Raw genomic sequence first — 26,123 nt, 5'->3', positions numbered from 1 at the left:
TCAAGCTTTGCAGGCAACCAAGAACTATTTTGCCCTGGTGGAAACCAAGAAAGCGTACGTAAGCTGATGGTTGTGTTGATATACATGCCCCATGGGGACAACCTCACACAGCACGTGGTGGGGATGTAGCTTATGTCACCTACAGAGGTGCAGCATAAATCAAATAACCTGCCCTCGTGCCTGGAATGTTTTTCCCTTTGTCATGGGAGTAGAAGGGTTTAAAACGAAACATTTCCCCATAGACAAGTCTGAGGTGGATGCCTTGTGCCATTTGCACGGCGTGGATGGCTGCTCCTCCTCTGGCCCTGTTGCGTTACAGCTTGAAATGCCCCTTTTCAGCCCAGGGATTTATTCCCCCCTGGAGATTTCCTGGGTCTCGTCACTACAATGGGTACAGCAAACCCAGGTTACCAGCTCTCGCTTTCTCAGGCCCTACGTAACTAGTGAGGGGTATTGATTTCGTTTTGATGTGATGTAGTTTATAAATATGCATGAGGATTTAGGGTTATTTAACTGTGCTTTTTAATTCTCCTTGCATTGCTGACTCTTCCAGTCGAGGGTTTCTTTGTATGCACGGCAAGCGGCTCTGTGACAGCCCTGTTCTCGCTGCCTGGGACCTCTCTAATGTTTGTTAATCCCAAGTCTGTAGAAACTTCTAATGTTCAAAGAATGAGAGGACACAAAGCGATGCCCTTCTGCGTGGGGACCAAGGGAGGAGAGTTAGGTCCCAGGTGAGGAAACCTGGGACCAAAAGGCAATCACTGAGCAGGGAGGATGAAGGAGATGGAGGAGACCTTTTCCATGCTCCTGGAGAAGGGGAAAAAGAGCCCTTTTCATCAGGGATCCTACAACTTGCTTAAATAAAGTAAGTAACCTGATCAAATGGTGAAAAGGGAGGGAAAATCAAACATTTGCCTATTTGCCCTGAGGAGCTGGGAGCGAATGTACCCTCTGAATCGATATTTGGATGTTTTAGATACTCAGGTCTCTCACTTGAAAAAGAGCAGAGCAAACAAAAGAGGGTTCTGCATATTCAACACATCCAAGCGAAACCGCAGTGACTCTTTCTGGTGAATAATGTAGGTAGCCACGTGGATAATTAAGAAAGGTATGTACATGGATATACGTTTTTCTGAGATGTTGGATGCTCCCTACTTGCTTTCTCACTTCTCCCTCTACCAAATTATCCTTTACTGGAGAAATTTCCTCCTGGTACTGGTTGGACGTTGAGGTGGTGTTGGGGCGCCACAGCCAAGCTGTGTTGAGACAAGCACCACATCGCTGAGAAGTGACCGTGGCAGAAAAAATAAAAATTGGTGATTTTTCTCTAGCTTTTCTTCCCCTCGGAGTGTTACAGGGACATGTTTTGTTTTCCTCATTTGTCTCTTATTCTGCTTGGCCAATGCAGAAGGCGCGTGGGAGGTGATAACCTCCCGCAGCGAGAGGCTGCAGCGGAGCTCGTTTAACCTGGAGCACGTTTGCTGTAAAACCCACTCAGAGACTGCCCGGCTGCTGGAGGAGACTGTCAGAAATGAGTCCTCCAAACCATTTGCGTCTGTCACAGCTTCTAGATGATGTGAAAGGGAACTTGACTTGGTCTTTGAGGGAACGGCTTCCAGCTGGAGGCAGGGAACCTGTTAACGATGGTGGGGTAGCTCTGCGGCGCGGCCAGCACCGAGGGTGCACGTTCACTGACTGAAAGTCAACGGAGCTGTTTGGGATTCGCTTTGTACCTTGCCAGGTTGGGCTTACACGTGCAAGGACATATAATAGTACTTTAAAATGCATTAAATTACAGATCAAAACATCCTGGTGTACTTGAGGCCGTTGGGAAGTCTTGGCGTTGCTGGCGATGCTGCGGTGGTTGACCTCAGCCACCAGCCTATGGATGTCTCTGCTGGATGAATCCATGCCCGGACTGACGGCTCTTCTTGTCGCTCACTTTTCAGGCTTGTATGTGCCCAGCTGAATTTTGATGTGTCCTGCTACCACATCAGATTGTGAAAGCAGTGGCTTTTTACATAATTTCTAATTATTCATGTTTCTTTTTATATAAGATACTATCTAAAAAAAAAAATACCCCGAGAGGTTTTGCTCTTTGCTAATTAGATATATTAACTGGAAAATCTTACTACTTTGCAGTTTTCCTTTCCTTTATGAAAAGCGTTGGAAGAGGGACCTTTAGTGGTGTACTTGGCTCTGACTCTTCCCGTCCTGTCTGAGTACAGAGGAGCCCAGCACAGCATAGCCCATCCCTGCTGCTTTTCTCCTCTGGGATCTCCCCTTGAAATCCCGTCTCAATTCATTCCAGAGTAAAGCTTTACGTGGAAACAGAGAATTACAGAGATATGAAAGTGGATTTATAGAGCTTTGTTGGGAGGGAAAGCTTTGAGTGGTTGAATATCTGGATTGGAGTAAATAGTACAAAGAACCTCACTTCAAGTATCTTCTGTCTTTCTGGTCTCTTCGTACAGAATCTGTGTGTCCATATTGCATCCAGAATAAGAAAAGAGAGCAGCAAAGTAGTAGTTAATTTATTTTTTTTTTTTAGACTATGTGTACTTCTTAACCAAAGGTGACTTCATTTCTATGGGAAAGTTGATAAAATGTTTTTTGAATTTCAGATCTATGAGAACCAGCGTTTCTCACCATGGCATTAAGTCTTATCGCTGAAAAAGAATGTTTATAACTCAAACTAAGCTCTTTGGAACTGTTTTCAGAACTTACGTGCTTTTTATTTTCAGTGTCTTTATCAGAGGTTTTTGAACCATAACAGGCCTCCTCTGCACGCTACCAGAGTGTAAATAATAACAAGTTTTTATGGACTTTGTTCTTTGGAAAGACGAATCCTTGACTTGAAAAACCTAGTGTAGAAACCCTGGAATTCAAATCGCTGGGTGGCAACAAACCGTCCTAGAGCAGACTCTGATTTTCTTCCATTTCAGTAAAAGGAAGAACAGCAATTGAAAAGGACAGTGAGGGTTTGAATGCGTTTTTTGTGGGTTGTTTTTTTTTTTTTTCTCTTCTAGATTATCCCAACTTGGTGCCATTCCACGTCTTGCTGTCCTGACTCTTAACCTTCTTGTCATGTTTGTTTGCATCCCAGGCCTCATCTGAATGCCTGGCTCAATGCAAATTATAGCCTTGCATCCTCCAGAGGATAATGCATTTGAAAGTGGGGATGGAGAAAAGATCTCCCTTTTAAAACTGTACCTGAAGGGCTTTAGCTCCGCTGGTGAGACAGTTTATTTTATGACTCGGATTACAACAGGGCCCAAATTGTGTTACGTGTTGTACCAGGAGTTACGGGCTGGTGTTAGAGCAGCGTGATTGGGGTGATTAGAGCTCTCCGTCTGCGATACATCCTAACGCCAACTGCCTCTCTGTCTCATTGCTAATTTGCTGTGGATGCTGCGGTAAAAGAGGGCCATAGGGAGGAATATCAATGAGGACATGTAGTGTGCGGATCAGCTCAGGGAGGCAAAGAAAAAGCCCTGTAGAAGTTCTTGTGGGAGGAGCAGCTGGTCCAGGTGTTGGAGGCGACGTTACTGCTGGAGTGGAGAAGGTAACGAGGGATTACTCATGTCACTGCGTGTGAGGGTGAGGATCTGAACTGGAGAGGAGTTACTGGGGTGAAGAGGCATAACTCAAACTAACACAGGTTATCTTCACCTCTGCTGTTGTGCAAATGGCGAACGTGGGTGTTCAGGAAGCCAGAGAAGAAGGGTTGCCTGAATCAAGGTGTGTGGACAAGAGGTCACGTCGTTGGGGCAAGGAGAAAGATCTTCCTGTTTGGGGGAAGAAGTAGCGGGAGTTGGACTAAAAACTGGCTAAGACAAGGATGAAAAGATTGTCCAAGTGAATTTCTGCTGCCAGTTTTAGGGTTGTGCACGCTGCAGATGTACACACACACACAGAGAGAGAAAGAAGGCAGGGAACCAGCATGAGGCGTGGTGGGAACAAGTGAGCCCTTGCCCAACATCCAGCACCTTCTGGGTGGTTTGTTTTTTTTCCCCCAACTGTTTCTGATTTCGAGTGTGCACATACTGGCAGAGCTGTGAGGAGCAGGTGCTGGTAGTTGCTTATTTGTTAGCTTGCTTTGCCTCATCTTTGCAATCCGTTTTGAATAACACAGCTCCTGTTCCAAGGGCTTTAAAGATGCCTGGGTGTAGTTATCGTCTGCGACAGGGAGCCGGGGCCGGTCAGCGTGCGGTGCTGGGTACGGAGGGAGTTCTCGGGGATGCGGTTTACTTTGGGTTTTACTGTAATCACTTTAACAAGCCTGAGCAAAGAAACAAAAAGAACAAAAGCAAGACACAGAATTTCCATTAAAATGGCATTTTCTGAGGGTAGGATTAAGCTTTCTGAAATTGCCTTGTACTGGGTGCAGAAGTGCCTCCTATATACTTTTGTAGGAGAGAGTTGAGTAACCAAAATGATTAAAAAAGCCCCAAACAGCTGTTAAAGTAAAAATAAAATAAGGGTAGACCAGGAGAAGCTGCTCACCTGACTAGCCAGGCTGACTCTAGTAAATAAGCTACTGCAACAAGAGCTATAGATGGGGACTTTGCGTTCACCTTTTTGGGTGATAAATTCCAATTTTGCCTTCCCACTGTTTTTTTGTTCTCCGTCTTTGAGTAAAATTTCCAAGGGGTATTGATGCAGGACTAACAGCAGGCAATTCTTGACGTAAATGCTATAGCATTAACTATAAGCGGAAGATAAATACATTTGAAGACGACTCCTAATGATTTGTGACTTTCTCTGCTTTCATAATTCAGCGAAAGCAACAGGGTATTTATTAGCTGTGTGCGAAGCCTGTGTGGCTGTGTTTGCCCACAAATACCACATGCTTTTGGAAAAGCAAAACAGTAGTTCCAGAAACCTGAAGCCTTGGGAAAGCATTTCTGTTGCAGCTTGAACTGTGTAGAGGATTGGTGGTCAGGAGGTGGCACAGATTCCAAAAAATAAGCTTGTAGGTCCCCAAGAGCAGTGTCAGCCCTTCGAAGTGTCAGAAACGTGGATTTTTTGCAAGAATTCCAGAGGCTGGAGCCTGACACAAAACAAAGACAGGAGACAGGCATGGCTGGGACAGAGTAAGCAGCAGCCCATGGTAGATCTGGACACTGGGGTTTATTTTAGAACTAGTGAAATCAGACATTTTACCCCATTTTGGTTTTTTGTACAGTTGTTCGCTCCCCACCTCGGTGCTGCCTTCTCCGGGGCTCAACATCCCTTCCCGCAGGGAGAGCGCTGCTGGGGTGGGAAGGTTGGGCAGAAAGTCCTGTCTGCTTGTGGCCACTGGTCACAGGAGTTACCATCCAAAGTCCCTCGGCATCCCCTGCCTTCATCCCCATGCATCTCTCTGATCTCCAGGGTCTTCCTCCACTTTCAGCATCTCTCCTTCAGCCAGGATCATCACCTTCATCTTTGCAGGCCCTCTTCTTTCTGGGACCACTTCTCCTTGTGAGAATCCCTCTTTTCGGCACCACCTTTCTTTCTGGAACCCCAAGCCCCTCTTTCTCCCCATCTAAATAGTCTAAATCATTGAGCAGCTTCTGATCGGCCTCCTAAGCAGTGATTCTGTCTCACGTCTCTCTGTCTTTAGAGGTTTTTTGTTTCATTCCAGGTCTTACCAAAATTTGTGGCCAGGCTGTGCTTGCAGTCAGCAAGTAGCATCTTCTGCTCAAGAGTTCAAAAATTCAATTTCAGACATTCACCACGTGCAGACGCCCAATTATCTGCCCTGTGTTAGTGTGCACAATTTAAGCTTCTTTTTGCCTAGAAGAGGTAGCAATTGGAAGCAAGAGCATTCCCTGGCTGGTTGGATGCTTTTCAAACACTCCCCTTCCGCCACCCCTCCAACTGATGCTTTATGTTTTATATCTGTATTTAAGAAACTTTCCCATCTGTCTCCCACAGATAGATGCAGGCTTTATTTTATATGTTCTTCCAAGGTAACTACTGACCCATTATTTCTTTAAAGCTGATACAGTCTACTAAGCTCCTTAGATTGTTTCTATTTGAGTTCCCTGCTATCGAATAATGCCTCCCAGTCCGGAAACCTTGGAGATTTTTCTCTTAAGAAGTCAGGAGGGAAACAAATTCCCCACCTAAGCAAGCAGCAGTGTGTGTTGCTTGTATTTGGGTGGCGCTCACTGTGTACGAGAGTCGCACAAAGAAGAAATGGTCCTTTCCTTGAAGAGCTTCCAGTCATCAGCCTGTTCTCAGCGGGGGCAAGCGCAAGCTGTCGCGTCGCAAGCGAGGAGCGATTCGACTCAGCTGTCCATATGCTCCACCAGAATTTATCACGCTGCTCAGAAATCGCAATCTTTTAAGGTTGATAGACATCAAGACTCTGAAAAAACAAGGCACTTAAGTGCATGTCAGCCTCGTCTTTGGGTTTGGGCTTCTTTGCTTTCCAATGAGTTAAAGCAGGAGGAGCCTACGAGGATGTGAAGTCAGTTGAAAATCCTTGACAGTGCTTGGTGACATTGTATCCTGACAGTCATTGCCTCATTGGGACGTATGAAATTCTTTAATTTCATTAGCGATGTTAGATAAACGTTATTTGCCAGAGTTCAGTCTATTCCCTTTGCTACCGGTTCTACCTTCTGATTAGAAATATCTGTGGTAGATGAATAGATCTTAAATGGAGTTGTTAAGCGCTGAACGTTTCATCAAATGGAAAGCAGTCCACATGGTTTTAAGTACTTTATTCTCACCTGTGGGCCCGTGAAAGTGAGTCGAGGAGAGAGAAAAGCTTTTATAGCTCTTGGAGAAAGACATCCCTGAATTGGGACTGTGCAGTTTTCAAAAAACCAGGAGGAGAGATGCCAGAACAAGTTCAGCCCTTTTCAAGATGCTGTCACTGGCAGCTTTCATTGTTCTTCTAAACAACTCCTCTTCTAAAGGAAAAGTTTCTGTTTTTCAGAGATTAAAGCAATCCTGTCTTCATTCATTGCTTCGTCACTTGACTGATTCTTCCCTAATGGGGAGATTACTTAGGAAGTTTTTGAGCTGTAATTTCAGCATGTAGCCCAACAGACTGACTGTTTGCCGATAATACAGTTTTAAAAAATGACACGTAGCATCAGCACAATTATCTCCTCAGGATGGGTTTTTTTTCAAGCTGGGAGGTGGAAGCAGGAAGGAAGGCGGCAGCGTCTGTCGCGAGCCTGTACCTCTGTTCTAGATGGCAAATCGGCCCTTTTGCAAATTCTCTTTTCCATAGTCTTTTGTCAGAAAGTTTATTGATAGCCAGAGCCTTGCTAAATAGTTCTGCCGTGTCCCAGTGCGTGCTTGGAACATATTGCATTAAGACAATATTTGTGTGTCGCATCTGCGGCGGCTGTCACGTAATGGCTGTGCCATCGGGAGAGGAATGGTAGGATGGTTCTTCTCGGTGGTCGATGAGAGAGTTTCCCCTGTGCATACCCTGGGGCCTGCGTCTGGGAGGCTGAGGGTGATGCATCAAAACAACATTATTTCACAAATCGTAGAACGTATTAACATGTGGAGTCAACAAATCATCTCTGGAAAATGTCCGGTGCCCTTCTGAGAGCACAAAAATGGTTTTGCTGCCTTAAGCACCAAATCAGCTAGTTAACATCTTGCTTTCCAGGAATGAATAATTCACTGTACTACTAAGTGTCAACCAGACTTGGTTGCAATCAATCAAGGTATTTATTGCTTCCTCCTAAATTGAAGCTCCGTGTACATTTTTCTGACAAATCTGAATTACTGGCTCAGTGTTACTCCTTGAGAGGAGAATCAATGAATGCCAGCAGTTCTCTCTACTTAAAGTTATTTACTCTTCAGCATCTCTACAATTTCAAGTTTTTAAAGTATTGGGAAAAACAGGGGTAAAGAGGGGGTGCTGCTGGGAAACTAGCAGTAATGCATCATCTTCGCTCTCCGAGACACTGGCCATGATGTGCTGATGAGAACGATCTACCAAGTTACCTACTGAAAGGACCGGGAACAGGGTGGCTTCCCAACAAAGGGACTGTCTACAGGTCATGTATCGATTGCATCCCCCAGAAGTCTCATATTTCTGTATAAAGGCGCCATGAGCTTAAGTGGATTTGGTCGTTTCTCACATTCAGGCCAAGTTTCCAAACCTGACACACACTTTTCATGCTTCTTGGAGAAACCAGGGATGCATTAACATTTGCTGCAAGATGCTTTTTAACTCTCTTAAGCAGTATCTCCTTGCCTGTGTTGGCTCAGCATCTGGAGCTGCTCCTGGGCACTTCTTCTGGGAGTCCCAGCTCCTGTGTTGCCCTCTCTTCTGTACCATGACTTTCAAATGCTGCTGTTCGGTCTTCCTCATCAGTGGCCTGCGATTAGAAATGATTTTTTTTTTAAATGGACAAAAATAAATGGTATGTGGATGGAGTACTTTCAATAAAAGATGTTTGGGAATGGGATCTTCTGGGGTCTCTTACCTGCAATGACCAGCAATTCGGGATGAAGTTGCTCAGTCTCTGCTCTGGTTTGCATGAAAAAAAACCCACATAAAGTTCTAGCACATCTTTAATGAAAATGAAATGATAAAATTGGGATAATACCTGCCTCATGCTGCTCTTGAGGGTTAATTAATGTTTACAGAATCACTTCAGGTCCTGAGATTTAATTGAAGGAAAAATATTACCATATAAAATGCCTTTTTATGCAGGCGCTGCTATAGGGTTTCAGCTGGGCAGAGTGCCGTGGAAGCCAGCATTAGCACATGCTTTACAGCTTTTATGGTCGTGAGGCTTCCTGTAGTTTATATGAAAATTGTCTCTCTGAAATCACAAATGTAACATCAGTGTTTTCCTCTCGCTTTGAAAGAATATTAATTTGCTATCTTAGGACTTGACTGACTATTTAAACTGCTATAAATACAACCCACCTCTGAGGAAAAAGTATAAAACAAAATATCTGTTCTCTGGCTTGGGATGAGCTGGTACAACTTGCTGATGACTCCACCACTGGAGTCGTAGGGACATTGGTGGCTCGTAGGAGTAATAAATTAGGCGAGTACTGGGTGTCCTGCTGTAGTTTAAGGGTGTATCTGTGTGTTCGTTATAATCTCCTGCTATCAAGAGATTTAAAATACAGCTATAAAACTTCATTTCTGGAGCTAAATTTAACTGTGGAGGTGTCAGCCAGGGAGCAAGCTCTGTTAACGGGTTTTTTCGGTTGTTTTTTTTTTTTTTTTTGAAAGAGAGAGTAGCAAGAGAAGGAGAAGCAATACTGGGCTTGGCTGACTTCATCTGCAGGAATTAAGTTGATGGTTGGACTAGATGATCTTGAAGGTCCCTTCCAACCTAGATGATTCTATGAATAAAACATTATGACTGCATAAATGTCCCTTTTTCTGCTGTAATGCTTTCTGTCTTCACAGAAAGAGTGATATGGGTTGGGTGGACTTGGAGGTTGGCTGAGATACTCAATCTGCTTCTGTTGTTTCTGCCACGCAGGGTGACTACGACCCCAGCAGGACCAAAGTCCTTCATTTCAGCATGAACCCAATGAGCTTGGCCAAGCAGCAGCGCAAGGAGGAGCAGCAGCAGCTCCAGGAGGAGTGCGAGAGGCTGAGGGAGCTGGTGAGGGCGCTCGAAGGAGGCGGCTCCATCCCGGAGAACCTGGAAGGAGTCGGGAGTTTTCAGTCGCAAGAAATTGCAGGTAGGCTACTGGTTCCTCGTTGCGAGGACGCGCTTATTCATCCCTACTGCCAGAGGAACTGACTGCCGAAGCAGATGGAGACATTGCAGACAGTGTGCTCGGTGGAACGGGGACAAGGAAAATGAAAAAAGCTGGGTTGATGCAGGAGAGAGCAAATGCGTGGTGGCAATCCTGTGGCAGTTCAGTACAGAGGGTAGGTGGTACGGATAAATAATAATAATCCATATCATTTGCTCATGATAAATGAAATACCAATACAACAGCCTTCATAGGCCTGTGCTGCCGATGGAGTAAAAGGAAATATTTCCTTCCTTTCAGGGCTGGTTTAGCCCTTGAGGTAGTACAGACAGCAGGAAATAACTTTCATAGCTGCAGGGAAGCAAGTGGTTGAAATCTTTTCAGACCTGGCTTAAAACAAATTAATATTGTTTATCAGTGTATATGTGCCCCATTAATCACAGCTACATTCAATACTCCATGAAAATAGAGTACATCTTTCACCGAGCTAAATACATTTCACAGAATCCACGGCTCTCCTCCAGTACAGTCTGTCTTTATCCACAAACCTGAACGAGACTTTTTAGTGCAGTAGCCCTGAAGTCAGCACCTCCAGACACGCTCTCAGGCTCTGTAAATCAAGGCAAGGGTATCAATAAAACGTGACCCGTCACCTGCAGCACCGCGAGGGGACCAGGCAGAGCCGAGTCGTCCTGCAGAGCCCAAGAGATCCTACCACTCTAACTCTCTTGCGTGTACCTTGCCCTCAAAACATTTTTGTTAGAGAAGAGAAAAAATAAAAATAAAAGAGAGCTGAAGGTCGGCGTGGAGACAGCCTGTTGTGTCCAGCAGCACGTACGTGGTCTGTGTCTGGAGGTCAGGATCCTCCTCAGATGAGGCTGAGAGAGCAGAGCTTTCCTCGAAGGCCACATGTGCTGGAGGCTTGAGACCCACAAAATGGCAGAGCCCTGGCTTAAAGAAAGTACAGAGAAGAAAATATCTTTCACTGTTATGACACCAAAATTCTCTGAAAGTAGCTTGCTTGTTTTCCCATTGCTGAAACGATAGTACTTTATTACTGCTAAGAACGCGTTTGTTCCGGCATCTCGTAGTGGATTATGGTACTATATAGCCTTAAAAATATGACGGTGAGACGTGTAGATGGGGTGGTTTATAAAATGAAGAGCTGGCTGGATGTTTGAGGTACAATGACAGTTTGTCGCTGTTGTCAGCAGATGCTCTAACAAATGCAGAAGCATTAAACGCTTCCTGAGCGTTTCGGGGAGGCCGCCTTTGCCGGGGGAGCTTCCAGCCCCAGACCCTGCTGGGACTGGAGCGGGACTTGGGGACGGCTCTTGCATCGCAATTTGAATTTGAAACGCACCGGTTTGTAACTGACGGCAGATGCTGCTGCCCAGTGCCCTTGTCTCTCGTTATGTCCCCGAGCAGCCTGGGGACACATCTCACACTGCAGATCCATGCGGCCACCGGTGGCCCCCGAATCCGGGGGGAGCGTGGGGCTCGGGGGCAGAGGGGACACAGAGGTGAGGTCAGCTCCGCTGTCTCTGCCGCTGACGAATGAGCCTCTGGGGTATCATCTCCAGTAATTAGATCATTTCTTCTGGGGGAACGCGTTCCTCACGTACGCCTCCCGTGATTTGTTATTCATAATTATTATTCTGCTGCCTTTCACGCCATTGCTTTTAGCTGTTTGTGAGGCGCTTCTGTGCTGGGATGTCACCAGGTTTGTCTTTAGCTTAGAAGGGATGCATTTTTAAAGCTGTTTTCTCCTCTGCCTTTGATTCCAACAGGAAAACAAACTGCTCACCGGGTTTCAGGGTGTTTCCAGCCTCTCATATATGTGATGCTTTTGTTTTTTCTTCTGCCCCAGTCCCGTGCTACATCATTCTGACTTCTGGTCACCGGCTCAAATGGGAGAGAGCATCAATATTTCCCACCCCACAGAGCCTAGCAGGGTGGGAAATACTTCAGTGTCATTTATCACGGTCCCGGGAGGAACCTTTGTGTTCTCAGAGAGCCTGGAAGTGCATATGGAAGTGGTTCAAGTAAACAAAATGGGAAAAGGAGCTCTAAGTGAAGGATGGAGGAGCCCTGTGGATGACAGTCTTTTAGACCAGGGCATGTCCGTAGTAAGTCGGGTTATATGGAAGGAACTTGGCTTTATTCTTGTATTTTATGGACTTGTATACAAGGAATGTTGCCAGAAATAGTCCTAAGCCCTGTCTTCTGCTGCGGGAGCGTTCAGCAGTATGGCCTGATGATGAAGCCCGTGTATCTTAGGACGTGCGAGAGATGCTGAGGATGTCCCAACACTGACAGCAAGGTTAGGGAGCCAGGGCTGAGCTGGCTTTAAATGAGCCAGCTGAATGCCAGGTTGGGCCTTTTGGCTGGGGCAAGGCAGAGCTCCTGATGGGCCAGGGGACATCTCACCAAGCACACTGTGCAGGCTGCATCCCTTTTTCCATGGAGCCCATCCTGCTCCGCTCAGGCAGCATCCGCAGGGTGGATGCAGCAGCTGCTCCGGGAGCGGTTTAACAACACGGATTCACGTGGCCAGAAAACTTACACCGTCTCTCTCCAGATAAGAAAGGGAAGATCCAGCTTTCGCTGTTTTCTTAGGATCTCCACAGCTCTGCCCACAGGAACGGCTGCCATATGCCTCCCATTTTCCTGTATTTTCAAGGTGTGAAATGGGGAGCGTGTGGCGGGAGCTCCCTCTGCTCCGCTTGTCACTGTGCAATTGGCTGCCTCAGGGAGGACGGTTTGTTGGGCACAATAAAGGGAGCAGGTTTCAGTCAGGTTTGTGGAACTGTTTCTATACAAAAACAACGAGAATTGAAGTTTTTCTTGCACCCCTTTCTGCCAGCTGCAGTACCCGCACGTCTGTTTATCCGTCTCACTCCCGTGACACATCCAAAAACGTTCGGTTCTCTGAGCTTTTGAGGTCCCTCGTGTTGGAGTTGAATGGGATGAAGGGAGATCGAGGGCAGATCTGCCCAGTGACAGGACAAGAGGAAATAGGCACAAACTTGAATATAAGAAGTTCCACCTAAATATGAGGAGGAACTCCTTCATTTCGAGGGTTGCAGAGCCCTGGAACAGGCTGCCCAGAGAGGTGGTGGAGTCTCCTTCTCTGGAGACATTCAAAAGCTGCCTGGACACGTTCCTGTGCAACCTGCTCTGGGTGGACCTGCTCTGGCAGGGGTTTGGACTAGATGATCTCCAGAGGTCTCTTCCAACCCCATAGCATTCTGTGATTCTGTGAGAGCAGGACACGTGTGGGTAAAGCTGGGAAGACAACGAAGGTCATACGTAAGTTTGCATTTTGCATTTTGCCTTTTGCCAGACAGAGGTAAATGTAAGATTTTATTGTCCTATTTTGCCGTACACCCGGAATGGCTTATTGGCAGAGGTGAGGGATTTGGGTGGCCTCTGGCCAGTCGGGTTTGCTGTGTTCAGCAAGCTTATGTGATCTGCAACAATTATGCTTAAGGTTCAAAGAATTATAATTATACCAACCAAAAAAAAAGGCATTAAGGACAACGATGTTGATGGTTTTGATAATAATCTATTGGCCATTATTAAATTTGCTCATTGGACTGGAGTGCAGCACGTTTTTTCTGATCCTGGTTCCGACTCCTGGATAGGTAATAGGGAAATTATTACTGTGGATGTTAAAGCTCATTAAATGTGACTCTATTAAAAATCAAGGTTATGCTGGACTTTAAATCTCTTTGAGCAGAACCGCTGGAGGCTGCAGCACAACCTGGCAACTTGCCACGCAGTTCAGTGGTCCTTTCCTCTCATTTATGCCGTAATAGTCTCTATTAAAATGGGTACCAGGGCTATTGGAAAGGAGAGGTTTGAGCAGCGTTGAGCTATAACAACACGCTGTCCTTTCCCAAAGTATAAATTCACGCGCGGGGTGGTGCGGTATTAATGGGGCAGATCCTCGGCAGCCGCATTACAGGAATGGGCTGTAACTCGCTGGGTGTTTTGTTTCTCTCCCGGTGGCTGCCCGGGTCCGGGTTGTGTAAGAGGAGAGAGCACCAAGGTCAGGCTGCCTCCCAGTCCCATCTCCCAGGCAGGGATGCAGATGGGAACAGCGTTGGAAAGGTGGCGCCGGGCATCGCTGCCCAGACTTGGAATCTGTTCCAGCTCTGCATTCCCGTACTCTTCACATCTTCCACACACACACCTTTCTGTATTTCAGGCTGCATCTTCTGCTTTTTTTCTTCCAGCCCCATAGTTTTTCATGGTCTTTCCCGTTTCTCTCCAGGCCATCCCTGTTTAGATCCTCCTTTTTTTTTGTCTTGTCTGGTCCTGGTGGACCTCTTAGTTTTGATTTTCTGGTGCCGCTAGAGATGGATTTCAGTCTTAGTTGGAAGCAAATAGGTAGGAGGCAGCTAATGGGGAGCTGACAGAAGTAATGACTTGTGTGTTGTAGCAAAGCACAGGTAGAAATGAGAATGCTGCAGGTGTTCATTGTTTCCATTTGGGTTCTTATCTTAAAAGTGATATATTTGAAGGTAGGAACGGGGTGACCCGTGGAAGCTGGGTCCTGACTAAAAAATGCAGTAATGTGAATTTTCCGTGAGCTCCCATGATTTATTGCTATCCTGTAGGCACAGCAGAGCGTTCCCTTCTCTCATGCAGCCTCTCCCTGTGAGAAAGAGGAAAAGTGCTTTTGATATTCTTTCTGTTGAGAGACAGGCTGGCACCCCTACCAGGAAGGAGGATGGGGAAATCAACTCTTGATTTCAGCCATCTGTGGAGAATTATAGCAAGTGAACTATTTTCCTGAACATAATCCCACCAAAAAGGAAAGTTGTTCATCCACCTCAGTGGTTTTGGTCTCCTTTTTCCCTTGTTAGGGAAAAGTAGGGAAAGGGGATCCTTGATGGAAGACTGGGGACTCTCACTCTCAGGCAGGTGTTTGACAGACATGTTATATCTGGTGTTCAGCAGAGGCCGTCTCCAGCATCACTGCCGTGTCAGGGCCGTGTAGAAATGTAATTAATTGGAATTAAATTGGTTAATGAATTAATATTAAAATAATCTAATCTTGTGGAAGTGACAAGCCAGAGATGGTAAAATTTGTCACTGTCCCAGCGTGCTCGTGCTTCTGATGAATGCGTTTCTGAGTACAGAAGGCGACCAAAAAAAAGGAGCAGATGGAATTTAAAAGTTGCCGTTCTCCATCCGCAGTTGGCTGAGCTGTTGGTGCTTGGAAGCCGTGGTGCTTCCTACCATCTGCGGGTAGGAAATCCACACGTGGTGAGGGCTGCACCTGCAGATGAAACCTGGGTCCACCTGGTGAAGGATTTTGCCGTGACCTTAGTTGGTGGCGAGTGAGTATGTGCGAGCCCACTGCCCATGTCTCACTTCGTGCTGATGGCTCCCAGCATCTCACTGGTCAAACAAGGTCGGGGCAGAGAGGGCAGCTCTTATTTGGTCACATAATGCCTCTTCCTAAAGCAGAGGAAGGATTCAATAGGTGACACTTCTCTCGGTGATGTTTAACATGTCGATTCTCCTTCAGTTTCTACTGAAAGAACTGACTTCTTTTTAAAGAGACACAAAGTGAAGGTCCAGGGCATTTGCTGTCTTCAGATGTTAAGGGACTTTCGGTGAGAGCAGGATGTTAGCCTTTGTGCCCTGCCCGTATTTCAATAAAGTAATTGCTTTCTGCATATCCCGACTTCTTCTGAAGTTCATAAAGAGCTTGTCTTTGCCCCTGGTGTTTTGCTGTGCACTGATGAGGTTCTGGCCTCCATCACTCCAGAGATGGCCACATGTCCTTGATGGGGAAAGAAATCCTTCCCTACTGCTGCCAGGCAGAAATGTTGTGTAGCTTTAGTGTGCAAAACACAAATGACGTGGGGAAGCAGCAGCAGGAGGAGCGTTATTAGCCACAGTCCTTGGGAGCTGCTTTGCTGACCCTCTCGGACCATCCTGCCCTCCCGTGCTGACTCCACAGCGATGCCTCCTGGGGGCCATCCCCTCCCCTCTCAGCTGGTTATTATCATTATTGCTTTTATGGTGCTACTTTCTCTATTGCAAGACATTTAGACCGGTCTGGGACCCAAATAGTAGATTAAGACTGGGAATAAACTGGTAGTTTAAATAGAGCTTACTTTGATTTCCTTCCTTATCATCCATATCCCTCAGTCCCAGCCCAGCACTACAGGTAACGAGATGGGGCTGCTAAATACACTGGTTTTCCTAAAAAACTATAGCCAAGTTGGGACCTCCTGTACTTTAGCATTGACAGCGTTACAGGGGGTGGTGGGCAGAGTCCATAAAACCCTTTTACATTACAATGGTGCCGATAGATTTGGGCAGTTTAGCCACAGGGGAGAAATACCTTGAAGCCTTGGTGTGTTCTGATTCAGCAACAGCGTGGCCTTTGATGGTGAATGCTCTGCACCGCTGAAGTCGGCGCAGGCGCCTATAAAGAACCAGGTTTCCTGGCTTGAATGAAAGTATAGTAGCTCCAGAGGGCTGAAAGAAACATTCCCCAGTTAAAAAAAAAAAAAAAAGGCTTTTATCATAGATAGCATTTGTCATCCAGATAGATTCCCAAGTTTTTGTTTTTTTTTTGGAGATAACACAGATAGGGAGTCGTGCAGCGCTGAATATATTGAAAACTGTGTGCCCTGCCTGTGGCAGCGTGCCATGAGGCTGTTAAACAACCAGAGAGACTTGCCCCCGAGCAGGACTGAATCCGTGTGCTGGGAACAGCCGGGCAGGAGCGGGCAGCCAAGGGTTGCTGACCCAACAAACCCCCCGAGGATGCCCGAAGCCTGCAGCTTCCTGTGAAACTGGGATGGGAGGTGCCGGCGAGACGTTGCTGGGACTCTCCGGCTCCGTCTGCTGTCCCGGGAGCTGGGGGTTTGTCATGAATCCTGCAACGTAGTTCTGTCGTAGCTACCGAATGTGTTGAAACTTGGTGTCAGTCAAAGGTTCACCAGGAGCGAAAGAGCTGCAGGATTTCTTCCCGGACCCTCTTTTCCACCCAATTCACGTGTGGAGCTCCTGGAGGCCTCAGTCTTTCTGCTTTTTGTAAGAGGCAGCCCGTGAAGCTGCATAACAGCTTTGTGCAGCTCCAGTCATTCCTGCAAGGGCTTTTTGTTTAAAGCATCTCCTATATCTCGCTCGGCGCTGCCTAGAAGTTGATTACAAAATATTTAGTAGAAGCAGAAGCCTTGCTCCAGAGACAGTAAATCCACTTTAGCAAGAAAGAGACAGTAAAATAAGTTGGGAAGGAGAAAGAAATGGAAAAGAAAATAAAAAAAGTATATGTGAAGAGAGGGACCAAATTTAAATACTGAACTATGAGAACATCTACGGTAGTTTCTGCAGCAATATGAGGAAGGAGGCTCCCAAGGGAAAGCTCTCTGGGCTTAGAGATCCTGCCTTGAGTATGGGTATAATGGAAATGAGAAGAAAATACCACTGGGGAGAAGGTGGCTGATTTGCTAGGGTGTGTGTTTTCCTTCTTCAGTACCGGTGGAGTAAAGTCGTGTTGTTACATCTGAGAAGGAAGAGGTCACCATCAGAGGCAGATGGGGAGGTGAGAGGTAGCTGACGCCGTTACAGATAGGCAGAGAGGAGGGCGAGGGGTAACTTCTGGGACCAGGTAAATTAAGAAAAAATGTGTGGAGAAAACTGGGCTGACAGGGAGTATTCTCTCTCCTTCTGGCTTACTCTGTGTGTGGATTTGGAGGAGAACCGGTGATAGAAACAGTATTTTTAAGCCTGATGCCTTGGGTTCCTAGTTCCCAGACCCTCAGCAGCTGAGTGAAACACAAAAAGCCCAGGGGGAAGAATTGTTCTCGCTCCCAGAAGCAGCCCCAGAAGGACCTGTGCTCCTTCATTTATAACCAGGGGCAGCTCAGAGCCTTTGCAAGGAGAGAAGTCAATGAGCAGTGGAAGGACCCGAAACCTTGTTTTAACCCCTTCCGACTCTAAAATCCCCATAAAACACCATCAAATTTGCACCGTACAGAGACTGCCACGTTGCAGGTAGAACCCTTCATGGCCATAGTTCCTCTACATCCCTCTGGTTCTTCTGCATCGCTCTGGCTGATGGTTTCTTTATCAACCAGAGACAAGAGAAGGTTGAGCTTTATGGGCCTTGGTAAACCTTGGCCGTTGTGTTTTCCTGCTTGGGTGTTTGAGTCAGGCTCTCGTTATTCGGTTGTTGCTGCCGTGATGGCCATGTGGCAGTCAGGATGCTCCCGCTGGATCTCTCCGGTCCAGCCTTTCTCCTGACGGGAAGGAAATGCAGTGTTATCTGCAGCTGCCCTTCGCATCCCGCGGGGTTGGGATATGAGCTGCCTCTTACAGCAGTTTGCATCACGGAGCAGCTTTTGATTAGGACCGATGTGCCATAAGGCCCCTGGATGTACACAATTGAAAATGCTCTTTCATTCATCCGCAGGATTGAGAAGAAAGGCTTGTGCTGATGTCTCAAATTCAGGCCGACACGATTTCCCTGACATCAGAAAAACCAGCCTGCCTTCGAAAAACCAGCGTGGCAGAGCTTGCCGGCAGGGGAGAGCCTCAGATCTCTGCTCTGCATCTTGTCAATGTATTGTTTCTCTGGGAAATTAAAGCTCGATGCCTCTGTGAGCAGTAGAGAGTGCTGGAAATCCAGTCGAGGAACTTCTCAAGGGGTGTCTAGGTCACAAGGAATGTCTCAAAAAGCCTGGTGCTGGCAAGGTGAATGTCCCCTTGATCAGGGATGATTAGATTCAGGAAAGATGACAGGAATGGTAAAATACTGGACTGACTTACACTTTCCCTCTCAGTACTGTCCAAGATGGTGGCATTCTTGTTATGGCAGGTTCATAATGGGAAAAAAAATTACTGAATTGGCCGGTTTTCTCTGGAGTCCTCATTTCAATTTCCAGGTAAGTATGCGTGGCCGGGAGCTGAAATCTGACTGTCTTCACAGAATAAATAGGGACTCCTTAACACTGAATCCAAGATGAGGTGGGGTGAATGTGTAGAGACTGAGAAATAAAGTATCTCTACTCGTTCCACAATTTAAAGGGGAAGCACGTGCAACTAAAATTCAGAAGCCGAATGATAACTTTTTGCACAGGCTGTTTTTCTGGTTTGCCCCCATGTTGTCTCTCTGTGGGAAGCTGTTTTTCCTGGGAAATACTGTTTTCCAGTTGTGTTCCCAATTTTTCTTTTCACTTACTCTAATTATTTAGGGGCTGTAAATGAAGTAAAATCAGGCTGTTTCAATATTCTAGAGCGGCGGCTGTATTTAAGAAGTTTATATTTGATGAGTAAGTTGATGACATTGCATTATGTGAATTTGATGTGCAAACTTGTCACTAAAGTGTAAACAGAGTGACAGCAGGACCAGCAATTCCCAGCCTAATCAAGTAAGCCGAGTAACACAATCTTTGAGCTATAGAGTAATAGAGTCTGATTTGCATATTAAAATGAGAGAAGCTACACAGATCCAACAATTAGGTTGATATTTTAATTGCGTAAAAGTCAGGAGATTCAAAGTTATGTTTCCTGTATCAGTTCATTTGTCACCCACATGTATTTGTAGTGTTTTCATTTGGTATGAAATTAATGTGGCTTAAAATACGTGAAGTGTTGTCCGTGGAAGAAAAGAGAGCATTGGATTTTCTGGGTTAGAAAACTGGGAATTTCTTGGTCTGTTCAAAAACAGTATAAACAAATTGCAGGTAATTTCTTTCTTAATATTCTGGTTGACATGTTGGGAGAGAGGCAAAGGGAGCTATATTCAAACGCGACGGAAAAAAATTCCCATTGATCTCAATAGACCTGGAATTATATCCTTAACTTCTTGCTTTCTTTTTAAGGAGTAAGCTTTATTTAATTGCAAATTCACACAAATGCGCCGGTACCACGAAGAATTACATCGATATATGGATTCTGTCCTTGGTGTTTATGCCGGTTTCACAGCACTGATCTCGCATTCAGATAAGCACCCACGTCTCCAGCCACCCTTATCTCCTCGCGCTGATGATCTGATATATGAATGCTCCTTCCCTGCGCTCACAAAAAGCTATTCACATGCCAAGCCTGACAATTTTTTTTTTTATAATCCTTCTTTGAATTAGACTACAAAAAGAATGTGTTTGAAAAGGTTAACTAATGGATACGCTTTTCTTCCTGATGAGGAAAAGAGAAATGGTGAAGTGCTGAAAAATGGTCAAGCAGAGTTTTGATCAGGCTGCTCTAATCAAATACATCCTGGGCGGTGAGCGAGTAGGAGAAATGTTAATCCGTGGTGGATTTATTTGGAATGGAGAACATTTATTTGGAAAGCAATCAGCGTATAAAAGAAGACACTTGTAATTACTTTGCCATCTTAATCATGGCACTGACATCAGTCCCATGATGCGATAACGTTGCGATGGCCCTTGGAGTGCGGTGCTGACATCAGAATGTCAATGGGAAGGAGGAGAAGTGTCTTCACACCTATCAGCCGGGTTTGTTCATGTCCGGGTGTGCTGAGCAGCTTGTCCAGCGGTTACTAATCACACGGTAACCTAAACCCAAAACCGTGAGACCCTCTCGGCTCATTTGGGAAAAAGTCAGCACCTCACCATCCCCTTGGGAATTCTGCACGGTACTGGCTTTGCGGCGGCCATCTCGCCCTCCTGGGGTAATTTTGTGCCAAGGAGGTGAAGGCATGGGGTTAAATCACAGCAAGAATCACAGAATGTGTTTGGGTTGGAAGGGACCTTATAGACCATCCAGTCCTACCCTCTGCCTCTGCAGGGACACCTCCCACCAGACCAGGTTGCTCCAAGCCCCCTCCAACCTGGCCTTGAACCCCTCCAGGGATGGGGCAGCCACAGCTTCTCTGGGCAACCTGGGCCAGGCTCTCACCACCCTCACAGCAAAGAATTTCTTCCCCAGATCTCATCTAAATCTCCCCTCTTTCAGTTTAAAACTGTTCCCCCTCGTCCTGTCGGTACACTCCCTCGTAAAGAGTCCCTCTCCATCTCTCCTGTAGCCCCCTTTAGGTATTGGAAGGTTGCTATAAGGACTCCCCAGGACCTTATAGCTCAGGGGAAGGTCATGCCTGTCCATCGGGGATTTCTGAGCATCCGGGAGCAGTCCTTTATTCAGACTAAACTGAAGCTACCCAGTGTGGTTTATGTAGTCACAGCAGCTGGTGCAGCCTTCGCTTGCTGTTTCAGTGCGTCCGCATTTTCTCCATTTCCCTGCCAGGTGATGTGGCATCAGCTCCCGTTAGCAGTGAGTCAATCCAGTCTCCATTAGGGAACAGCATATTCATTCTTATATACAACCACCTCCAGCTCGATGGATGAAAATCACACAGATGAAAAGCTGGTCGAAATCAGACTCGGGAATTGCTTTTTCACTTTCCAGCTGTCTAGATGTGTTTCTGTCTGTATTGAACAGAAGAGTCTTGATGCGTCCTGTTGGAGTACTGTAGCATGGAGGCTTATTGGGGAGGTTTGCAGCTTTGTGAAGTTGCCTTCTGCGATGATCAGATACCGTCACAGGTGTGCAGCAGAAGTATTTAAGTTAAATAGATCAGAGGGTGTTCCGTAAGGAAGGGCCGGAGGCAGCGGCAGCATCCACCTTCACTAGAGCCTGCGGATGTGTCATCAGAAATCTCTCTCTAGTGGCATCAAAGGCGACGCGCAGATCTGAGGGATTCCGCAAAGGTTTTCTGAATAGGCTGGTAATGACACAGCGTGTGATTCCCCCTTTTAGCCTGCCATATTGCGATGACTTCCCCCAAATGAGGCAGAGTTTAGGCGAGAGGAAGTTTCCCTCTTGTTTTACAAAAGCGGTAAAAATAAATCCGAAGTTAGAAGTGGCGATGTCAGATCTGCGTAACAGACGTGGGCTAAAGCCCTTATGCCATTTGAAATAACTCCTGGTCAGGTTGTTTTGGTGACAGTGTCCCTTTGTGGGTATGTGGGCAGTGTGCCGATGCCTTCACGGGCTCCCGGCGGAACGGATTTGGACTCATGTGGAGCCATGAGGAATAGTGGGAGTTACCCTCCACTTCTGTTTCTAACTATTTCTTTCTGCTGTAGGATCCTTCACAGTTTACATCCTGAAAAACCCACAGAAAGAGGAGGGGAGCATTACCCTGTGCTTTTGCGCTGGAGTCCATAGAATGGTTTTGGTGAAATGAAAAATTTTAAGCAGAAAATTCCCACATGTGCAAAGTCTTCATCTGCGAGGTGATGTCCTACATCAAGTGGAGAGCGTGCTCGCAGCTCTTGGGAGCAGATTTAAAGCTAATGGCATCTTAGTTATGCCTCAAGTAGCTCTGAATCATAGAATGATAGAATGGCGAGTTGGAAGGGATCTTAAAGATCATCAAGTTCCAACCCCCTGCCCTGGGCAGGGACACCTCCCACCAGACCAGGTTGCTCCAAGCCCCGTCCAACCTGGCCTTGAACCCCTCCAGGGATGGGGCAGCCACAGCTTCTCTGGGCAACCTGGGCCAGGCTCTCACCACCCTCACAGCAAAGAATTTCTTCCTGAGATCTCATCTCAATCTCTCCTCTTTTAGCTTAAAACCCTTCCCCCTCGTCCTATCACTACACTCCCCGATAATCCTAGGCTGATAACCCCAACAGTTGGAAATAAATAAAGTTAAAAATTAGAACTATGCATGTCCCACTCATTGCAGCTCGTTAAACGCTGCTGCGCTCTCTCAAAGGCGGAGGGAGCCAGGCTGTTCCATACAGCCAGGGCAAATGAGCAATTAGCAAGAGGTACAGAAATAGTGTTTAGGAAGGTATAAAGTTGCACTGAGAGCTATAAAATGTCTCCTTGTTTTGCGCACGGTTTAGAGTGGGAATGTTTGACACTTAACAAAAGCTGACTAATTCTTTGTTGTTCCCCTTTAATGATGGGAATTCAGGGGAGGGCTGGCTGTGACAGGCGGGAGAAAGCGCTGCCATGAAAGCGAAGCTCTTTTTAATTAGAAAGTCCCTTGGATGATTTATTTTCGAGTGATTTGAGTGCCGGCCGGTTGGAATGTGTCAGCGATGCTGACCGGCTGACGGCGCAGCCTTGACAGCCCCGGTTCTGTTTGGCTCTTCAGAGGTGAAGAGGAGAAGCCTGTTCCAACACGGGGATGCTGTGATGAGGGAGCTCATACCCGCAGCCAGCCCCGCTCGCGACCGCACCATCTGCTCTGAAGTCTCTGGCTCCAATGCCGGCACTTCTGGTAGTGGGCATGATGATAATGATATTTTCCGCTTCTGTAGCACCCTCTGTCCAAAGGTCTCTGAATCTGCTACAGACACTAATTAAGACTCGCAGCACCCCTGGGAGGTGGGCAGGAGGCTCTGCGCTCGCTTTTCTTGCTTGTGGAGTCTAAAGAGATTGTGGCACTAATCTTTGGGCAGCAATTTGGAACTTGGAACTGCTGGAGAGGGCACAACAAAAGGCTACAAAGATGCTGAGGGGACTAGAACATCTCTCTTATGAGGAAAGGCTGAGGGACTTGGGTCTCTTTAGTCTGGAGAAGAGAAGACTGAGGGGGGATCTGATCAACGCCTATAAATAATTAAAGAGTGGGTGTCAGGAGGATGGGGCAGGTCTTTTTTCAGTGGTGCCCAGCGACAGGACAAGAGGTCACGGGCACAAACTTTAACATAGGAAGTTCCATCTAAACATGAGGAGGAACTTCTTTCCTGTGAGGGTGGCAGAGCCCTGGAAGAGGCTGCCCAGAGAAGTGGTGGAGTCTCCCTCTCTGGAGATACTCAAAACCTGCCTGGACACGTTCCTGTGCGACCTGCTCTGGGTGGACCTGCTCTGGCAGGGGTTTGGACTAGATGATCTCCAGAGGTCCCTTCCAACCCCTGCCATTCTGTGATTTCTTCCACTGGGCAGCTCTGGAAGAACTAAAAATCTCTGGTACTGTTAGTTTAAATCAGAGCTGTGTTAGAGAAGGTTTAATTAACCTGCTGGGTGGAAGGCAGGGAGTCATCTTCACGCTCCCATGGCATCGGGGGAGCAGCAGAGGCTGGCTCTGCCCTCGCTGTTCTGGAGTTTCTCATGCTGCTTTGTGTGAGTCTCGGAGTAGGTTTTATTTACGTGAGGCCAGTCCTGTATCTGTTGCCTTCTGGGGAAACTGGACTCTTAAGATCAGACTGCAAACACCCAGCGCAGTGCTCTGCACCTCAAAAACACAGCCAGAACTCAAGTCCCCACCAGATATGTCTCTTCATCATACTTCTTGATGTGATATGGTCACTTCTGGAGTTGTGTGTAGCAATCCACAGTGAGCCTCGCACCAGCAACCTTGGAAACAGCCCCTGAAAATGCCAACAAATAACAGATTCGCCCTGCCTGAATCCATGTTCTCTAGTGAGGTCTAGAATTCTGGATGCTTTTTTCTGTCCAAAGAGGGTTTTTTTTGGTACAGCTTGATTTTATTTCATAAAACTCAATCTTTCTCATAGAAAAGTAACAGGAAAGCTTTTTCATAATCTGCTTTTCCATAGTCTACGGGGAACAGATGAATAACATTATATGGACCATCGGGAAGGAGTAAGGGCACGAGAAAGGGAGAAATTCCACCAAAAATCTTTAATGTGTGATTCCAGCAGTCACACTCATGGATTTAAAAGTATGTTCTATTTAACATACTCTTCAGTTGGGTAGAGATGCAGCAGCGAAGCTCTTCCTTCCACTGAGTGCAAGGTGTAAAGTAAAAGCTGCTGGTTAAGATCAAGGATACACCTACTATTCACTGTCTTTAAGAGGAAAAATACTGTTGTCAAATATGATTATATGGTGTGTAAGTGTATTTGAGGCTATTAAAGACAGTTATCCTCTGAGATTTATACATAACAGGTTAAAATGGGGGAAGCTGCGGGAACAGACCCTTGCTGTGTTTAATTCTTGCTGGGTGCTGTATGCACTTTTCTCCATTATTTACTTAATCTTAAATGCCAGATGCTAAAGGGCACCAGCATCAATTAACTGCTTAATTAGACTTGCAAAGAAATCATGTAATTTGGTTATAGGCAAATGAAAAAAAGAAAGGAAAACAGCGCACAGAACAGAAGCTGAGGGCTCTCTTTGCAATCGTTTTTAAAGCTCCCCTCGTGCATCGATTGGTTTCGTGGCTCGCTGGGAGCTCTTTGGAGCGCTCTCCCTGCCGCTTGCCCCAGAGGGAGGCGAAGGGCTGGATGCAACATCCCTTTTTCATTGCCATTCAGAGTGGATTTACCCACAGCTTGCTTCGGTGCACCCCAAATTCTTTCAGTAGAGGTTTGGACCAGCTGCCCTTTGGGAGGACTTGTGTGGTCCCTCATCGTGACCTATGGGAGAACCCAACCTTCTCCTCCTCCTCGTGACCTGCACCCCCTTCGGTGCTTGGGCAAGATACTTCAGTGAAGAACCGTCCCCTCTTTCTACTGGGAAGACTTTTGTGGTGAACACATTTGTGTATTTTGCAGTATATTTTAGTATTTTAGCGTGCAGCCAACAAAGCACCCTCTCCTTAGCAAAGCAAGCCCTGCTTCCCTCGCTGCGAAATAATAGGAAGCAAGATGCTTTTATTCCATTAGTTCCCCCTCTGATGAATAGGAGCGCTCAGAGGAGTGCGGTGCATTCAGTTTTGTTTCATCAAGGCCTGCAACTCTGGCTGAATCTTTAACTTGCCAACAGGGTAATAATCAATGCCTTGTGCTTGTGTATACACGCAGTTTTTCTTCTGTAAAGGTGCCGCTGCCTTTCCGACTCTGTTATTCTCACGTCAGTATCAGCGACGTTCTCATCTCGGTGCCTTTGCAGCATCCCATGTTTTACAACTTTTGTTTCTTAGTCCCTAGATGCTGGAAGCTGCTGATGGTTTGTTTTTTTTTTTTTTCTCAGATGTCCTGAAACTTTCCTGAAAACGAGGTGGTGTTGGGTTTCTCAGAGCTTTATTCTCCCTGGGTGCCCATGCTCTCTCAACGCTGCTCTTTTCCTGTCTGAAAATCCCACCTAACCCTTCTAGAGTCCCTTATTTCTTCAAAGCACTGTGTAGACATTATCTAATTAAGTATATATAACATGCCTTAAAGAATGCTAAGGGAAAACTGCAGCACAGCATTGAAGTTTCCAGTCACTTGATCCAGTGTAAAATCTGATTGAATCACTAATTATTTTTCAAAACGCTGTGCCTAATGACATGTAGCGAGACAGGAGGGAGAGCTGCAGGCAGGAGCCCTGGGAGCTGCGGGAAAGGAGCAGGCAGGTGGGTTGGGGTTAGTTGGAGAGTCAGTTTGGGAACGACACTAAGGTAATAAACACAACAACAGAAAAAAAAAAAAAAAAAAAAAGAGGAGCTGCAGCATTTGGATCTTTCCTGTTTTGATATATATAATCAGCTCTACATTTCCTGTCAAAATGTTCATTAAAATTGCAGCCCCTGT

At 46.4% G+C, this 26,123-nt stretch overlaps 1 protein-coding gene across 1 annotated transcript in view; it reads left to right on the top strand.

The window, feature by feature from the left end:
* Window positions 1-26,123, top strand: part of MAD1L1 (mitotic arrest deficient 1 like 1) — a 376,963-nt gene that overhangs the window by 236,017 nt on the left and 114,823 nt on the right. The window contains exon 16 of the mRNA XM_074158818.1: window positions 9,471-9,675. Within this exon, the coding sequence (XP_074014919.1) occupies window positions 9,471-9,675 (205 nt within the window). The remainder of the gene's footprint in view (window positions 1-9,470; window positions 9,676-26,123) is intronic.

Source organism: Numenius arquata, chromosome 14 (genome assembly GCF_964106895.1).
Source record: "Numenius arquata chromosome 14, bNumArq3.hap1.1, whole genome shotgun sequence".
Taxonomy (NCBI): Eukaryota; Metazoa; Chordata; class Aves; order Charadriiformes; family Scolopacidae; genus Numenius; species Numenius arquata.
The sequence above is the reverse complement of the archived record's forward strand: the minus strand, read 5'-3'. Positions and strand labels throughout refer to the sequence as shown.